Here is a 6447-nt window from a genome sequence, read left to right on the forward strand (position 1 = left end):
CATCACTGAAGCTCCTGTAAGTTTACTAATTTCTCCTCAATTTGATAATTTGTTTGGACACTGGTACTGTCCCAACCATAAACTGTCAACACCGTCGGGGGTTTTAATAGTATTATTGTTACATTAATGTTAATTATATATACTTTTTCAGAAGCGTCATGAAGCCCCTAAGAAACAGAGCGAAAACGAAGTGGCTAATGTGAGCAAAAAATGCACAATATGTAAAAGAGTGTTTTTTTGTCTCACACCGTCAGATGTCACTACCGTCAGATTTTGTTCCGCTCATCATCTTATTCCATATTTTACTAAATTGTGCTGGTTAATGAAACATTACCAGACATGTTAGTAATAATTGTGACCCAAACTTATACTCCAGCCTCCACTGAGGTGCATTTGGAAGGTTTTTTGTCACAAAACCTGACGGTGGTGACATCTGATGTAGTTCACAAAAAAGCATGTGTTTTACATGTTTTTGACAAGTTTTAAGAATATGCTTCCAATAAGTATCTACAATTATGTTGAATTGTAAAAGTAATTCACTTAAATACAGTAAACTTATTCTTTTACTTCTAATTCTGTCTGACGCTGGTGACAAAACCAAGAAAGAGCCCATTTTATGAAAAATGTAAAACATGGGGAGCTTGGCCAATACATTCACTGCACAGCCAAGACGTTCATCTATGATAATACACCTCTATATTTTGAATTTGAACAACTTTAAACCTGTTTATGCCACATTTTCAATAATCTAGGCCTACTTCCTAGAGTATCTAACAAATGAAGAAAAAACACATGCACAAACATACTGTGCACACACAAAAATAAAGTGTTTATGCTAGATGTTATTGACTTGAGAGGGCTATTTATTTTGCTAAATGTAGGTAATAATTAGGTCACTTTCACTACCTTCAGATTACTGTCACCACCGTCAGTTCTTAAGTCACCACCGTAAGAAGGAGTTTTGGACATTTTAAATGAATGTGCTTACAAAATTGTCCTTTGTAGTTGTTGAATTATCAAAGTAATAGCAAATTTAAGCCTACACGAATATTTGTGAAATTACAAAAAATTGTTTGATCTATTTAGCCATTAAGTAAGCATTGTCTGACAGCACATATTTTTAAATTAGAACACATGAAGCAGTATTAAAATAGAATGAAAGTGAATTTTCAACATTTAAAGGCGTATGTGTGAACCAAAAAACACACACAATCACTTAAAAACTCCAGATACATATGCAACCAAATCAATACACTTTTTATTGCTTTTAATTGTGTCTGACGGTGTTGACACAAAACAAGGTATGATCGGAGAAAAACCTGATTTCTGAAAAAAATGGAAAATGGGGAGATTGGCCTTATGCATTTCTGAAAAGCCAAGACCTTTGTCTACGAGGATATACCATATTATTTTGTAATTCACTTCGTTTTTTTCTTTCAAGATTACAACCTGTTTTAGCCACTTTCTCAAGAATCAGTGATATGCTTATGAAACATTACTCGTCCTCCACTTAATATGAGCTATTTGAATGAAACCGTAACATTTGTTATGACAATTCTTCGATTATTTTATGGAATTAATACTGAAATTGTAACCAGCTCTTTGTAATACTTCCAGAAGGAATGTAGATGCTTTATTGATAGGCTTTCCATCTTAAATTGTCTGAAAAATGGGTAAAAAATATCTGAAAAATTGGTCATTGGTTTCCATTGATTTCAATGAGGGCACTCGTGTTCTGGCAGGGACTCGCTTTTCGGCACGACATCACCATTACTCCCACATGCACTGTGCTAATATTGACTTTGGAAATCCTAGGATAGCATGTTGGAGTTTGCATTTTTAGATATGTCCTAGCATCTCTATAAAGGGTATGTCCGTCCGTTTGTCTGTCGGTCGGTCTGTCAGTCTGAAATGCTTTCTTGAAATTGTTATGCCCTTCTGTGTCCACAAGGCGGCAGTGAATAGATGGACGCATCTTTGTCTGCCTGTCGGACTTGTTATATTACTGTTTATGAAGCACTCCATGCACCCGAAAATAAAGCACTTCATAGCACTTCACCTAGACTTCCTCTAGTTGGTGCATATGCAAAACAGCATCTGATCCATTCAGCAGGTTTTGACTTACTGTATGGCTTTCAGTAAGACAAGTCTATTTTTACAGGCCAAGTTCAGAGCAGGGAGTGTATTGAAGAAGTCATCAAATTTGCTGCCAGAGAGCGTCTCTTCCTCATGGCGGATGAGGTGGGTCATTCTCACCCTTGCTTATATTCAAATGTTCCCGCAATACCTTCACTTCATTAGTTTTCCCCCCTCTTGTTTGAACTCATCTCAACTTCCTATACACACTCTCTCTTTTGAAGGTGTACCAGGATAACGTGTATGCAGCTGGTTGCCAGTTCCACTCCTTTAAGAAGGTTCTGTTTGAGATGGGACCAGAGTACTCTGACACTGTGGAGCTGGCCTCCTTCCATTCCACCTCCAAGTGTTACATGGGAGAGTAAGTGGATTGCCCTTAGCTGCTGCTCAAAGATATGCCACTCCACACACCCCCAGACCCTGGCAGAGAGAGACAGATATACGCATTCAAATTTAATAGCCACTGTCAAGACTTTTTTAAATCGTTAATGCTTACAGATATGCCACTCCATGTCACCTCAGACTGTAGCACAGACAGAGACAGACAAATGTGAAACCAGCAATTGCATTGCATTGCCAATTGCAGGATCTCAATAACCATTGGGCCAGATGTTCCTCAAAACTAACCTGACTAACTGCCCCTGTCTTCAAGATGTGGTTTCCGCGGGGGGTACATGGAGGTGATCAACATGGACCCGGAGGTGAAGGCCCAGCTGACTAAGCTGGTGTCAGTGCGCCTGTGCCCCCCCGTCCCTGGCCAGGCCCTCATGGACCTGGTGGTGAACCCACCACAGCAAGGGGAGCCCTCCTACAACACCTTCATGAAGGTCAGACGATGTCCTCTGCTGTGCCTCTCTGGCATTCTCAAGCCTGGTTTAGACTCATCCTTCAGTTGGAGGACACACACTGTCAGCAGGGGGTAGAGGCAGATCAAGCACCCAAACAGCACACTACGCCCCCTCTTTTAGCGCTGAAAACACCCCTTGCCGTGATCAACGTATATTTCTCCCAGGCTGAATTGTCTGCCGCGATCTGCCACTATCCCCCCCCCCCCCCCGACAGTACGTGTCCCCCAACTGAAGGAGGAGTCTAAACCAGGCTTCACTCTCATGTCTTGGTCCGTCCTGCATCTTTTTTTCAAAGTCCTCTCTACCTAGTCTCTCTACCTAGTCTCTGTGTTTCCTTCATAATTTTGGTGTTTAATCAACCACCCATTTTTTGTGACTGTGGTGTCAGTACATCTTATCATTAGCTCCGTGTTTTGTTAACATCAGTCACCTGAAGGGGTGTGAATTGTGTTCATGTCAGTTGGTGAGGATCGCTGAAAGATGCATACTGCCAAGTATGTTGTACACTGTCTGTTCAATTTCTTCAACAAAGTATAAGCAATTTAGATTGAACTGTGTGATGTTTTGAAATGACCGTTAGAATGCTTTGCACATGTAGAGCAGCCTCTGTTTTCGAGCCTGATCTTGAAGGAATTGCGTCCAATTTATCACGCAAACCAACATCCGAAATTGCGTCCAGATTCCGATGCTTTTCCTGCTTTCTAAAGCACACAGATGGCAGATTTCAGCTTTTGGTTTCCTTGAGAAAATAAACGCAATTCCTTTCGAGATCATGTAGCTGTTTTCACGATGACACCAAATCCTCAGTCAAGCCCTCATTTTCCTGTTTCCCGTGTCCAGGAGCGCAATGCCACCCTCAGCAACCTGGCAGAGAAGGCCAAGCTGACGGAGCAGATCTTGAACACTGTGCCAGGCATCACTTGCAACCCGGTGCAGGGCGCCATGTACTCATTCCCCCAGATCACGTTGCCAGAGCGCGCCATCAAGGAAGCAAAGGTCAGTTTGGGCGCACCACCAGTACAGATACTGTCCTGTTGTGGGCTCGTCCCCCTCACTGCTCAGGCATGCTCTTCTCTTGCCCTGCCTCTGGTGATACAGTGCTTGGAACTTTGGACTGTGCTGTGTCGAATGTTTTTTCATTGTTTCAGCTTGTTTGACTCTGTGTGTGTGTGTGTGTGTGTGTGTGTGTGTGTGTGTGTGTGTGTGTGTGTGTGTGTGTGTGTGTGTGTGTGTGTCTGTGTCTGTGTCTGTGCCTGTGCCTGTGTGCATGCATGCCTGTATGTGTGTGTGCACACCTGTTTGTGTGCGTGCACGGTATGTGTGCAGGAGAAAGGCCAGGCGCCGGACATGCTGTACTGTATGAAGCTGCTGGAGGAGACAGGGATCTGCCTGGTGCCAGGCAGCGGCTTTGGACAAAGAGATGGCACCTATCACTTCAGGTGAGTCCTCACATTGCATGCATGACATTACATGATATTGCATTTGGCAGAAGCATTTTAACCAAAGCGACTTACAACAACAGAGGACATAATCATAGCCAACCTCATATTACTCGACATTCCACCAGTGGAGCGCTGTAACAGTCATTGAAAAGTTAACCATAGTACTACGCTGCTGATATAACACAAGGCCCTCAGTAATGCATGACTTGGTCATTGCCATTCTGGTAACAGCAAATTTAGGCTATAACTTGTTGAAGACAATTACGCATCATTACAACTTCCTCTATAGGTATAGCTGTGGTAAACAAATGTTTTATAATGTATTATTATAATGTTTACAAATGTATCATAACATTGCCTGCCTGTCTCCCTGCCCTCCTCTGTTTGTGTTGTCTGCAGGATGACCATTTTACCTCCAACTGACAAACTGAAGATCCTTCTCAACAAGTTGAAGGAGTTCCACCAGAAATTTACCCAGCAGTACTCCTAATACGAATTAGGGCTCACTGAGATCCCCTTTACCGGATGTTTCCGATCATACCCGGCCTTCTTAACTGACATGACTTGACCTGTCGCAAGTGCCACAATCATTAACTCACCAAGTGCCTGGCAGTGGTAATAGTTGTAATAAATGAGTCTAGATTTCTTATCAGCCATTAGCCTTTGGGTGAATATGCATATGAGGTGGTGTCTTTGTTCAGCAATGATAGTCAAAGATACATATTTCTATTTCTTAACATATCAAGACAGAACTGACTGATTACATGAAGTAGCATAGGAAGCCTATGCCAAGAATTGCACCAACGTACTTACAAAAGCTTAAGTGTGAGGTGTGTGTGAGTGTGTTTGTTTGTTTGTTTGTTGTGTGTGTATGTGTGTGTGAGGGAGAGACTTGTGATGGCATTCTTTTGGTACTGTGATGAGGTATGTGAAGAGTAGCCTCTATTCCATGAAGAGATTAACAGTAGGGCCTAAGCAGATGGCTGTGGAAGATAGTGTTAACATAGAAAATACTATTGTGGCATTATTTTATTGTCCAAATGTGCCTTCTATAGTCATTTTGTACATTTTTGTGATTAAAAATGTATGACTGTACTATCTCTCTGGGCTTGTACTTCCTTTTTTAATTTATGAAAGAAGAATACAAAAAGTGATCCTTCAAATGTAGAGAGATGCTGTTATGTCTTTCTGCCACTAGGAGTCAGCCTAGTCACAGCCTAGCCAGCTGCTGTCAAGAATCCAATGCGCCCACTCTGGAATAAGCTTTGTATTTATTTATCACTAATCCTTTCAGATCTTATTCAGAAATTGGGTTCTCTCTGGTCCCTTTGAGTGAATTTGTAATTGTTTTGACATCCTCTGAACAGTGAGTGCACCTCTCAAATGTGGACAAAGGAGCATCCAACCACAGCTTACCTGCAAAAGGAAATAAAAATGGAGTTCACATTACAAAGTTACTTTCTGTTTCTACATTAATATGTTGACAGATAATATCCAATGCTTTTACAGAAAAGAAAACGATATAATGGATATACCAGAGCATTTGGGGAACCACTTTTTGAGCTTGATGTGCACGAGTGACATTGTTGGGAAGGCTGAGTGGATAATTTAGTGCAGAACTATCTATTCTGATCTGATAAATGTCACAAGAAAAAACTGTAACAACAACACAGCATTTCCCTTCCCCTGGAAGACAAGTGTGGAGAAGCAGGCAGGCGTGCATTCTCAAAAAGCAAATGAGTGCAACCAGTGGTGTAGTCTACTTTTTTATGGTGGGTATACTGTATATTTGAGATTTTTTTTAAGTGGGTATACTGTATATATTTGTGCCATTCAAAACAATGGATCAATCAATTTTAAGTGGGTATACTGAAATCCCTGAAATTTAGAAGTGGGTATACTCCGTATACCCGCGTTCTACGTAGACTACACCACTGAGTGCAACATTTTATTAAGGAACATCATTGCCACACATCTCCCGATGTATAGGCTGTTTCACCAGAGAGACAGAGGGTATATAA

The 6447-nt window shown here is 41.5% G+C and overlaps 1 protein-coding gene across 3 annotated transcripts in view; it reads left to right on the plus strand.

Moving 5' to 3' along the window:
* gpt (glutamic--pyruvic transaminase) overlaps window positions 1–5521 on the plus strand; it is a 14295-nt gene extending 8774 nt beyond the window's left edge. For all 3 annotated transcript variants that reach the window (XM_063219697.1, XM_063219696.1, XM_063219695.1), the window contains 6 exons: window positions 2162–2241; window positions 2361–2497; window positions 2789–2963; window positions 3825–3980; window positions 4311–4423; window positions 4826–5521. In XM_063219697.1, the coding sequence (XP_063075767.1) occupies window positions 2162–2241; window positions 2361–2497; window positions 2789–2963; window positions 3825–3980; window positions 4311–4423; window positions 4826–4916 (752 nt within the window). In that variant the 3' untranslated portion in view covers window positions 4917–5521. The remainder of the gene's footprint in view (window positions 1–2161; window positions 2242–2360; window positions 2498–2788; window positions 2964–3824; window positions 3981–4310; window positions 4424–4825) is intronic.
* The last annotated feature ends 926 nt before the right edge of the window (window positions 5522–6447 follow it).

This window comes from Engraulis encrasicolus, chromosome 16, assembly GCF_034702125.1.
Source record: "Engraulis encrasicolus isolate BLACKSEA-1 chromosome 16, IST_EnEncr_1.0, whole genome shotgun sequence".
Taxonomy (NCBI): Eukaryota; Metazoa; Chordata; class Actinopteri; order Clupeiformes; family Engraulidae; genus Engraulis; species Engraulis encrasicolus.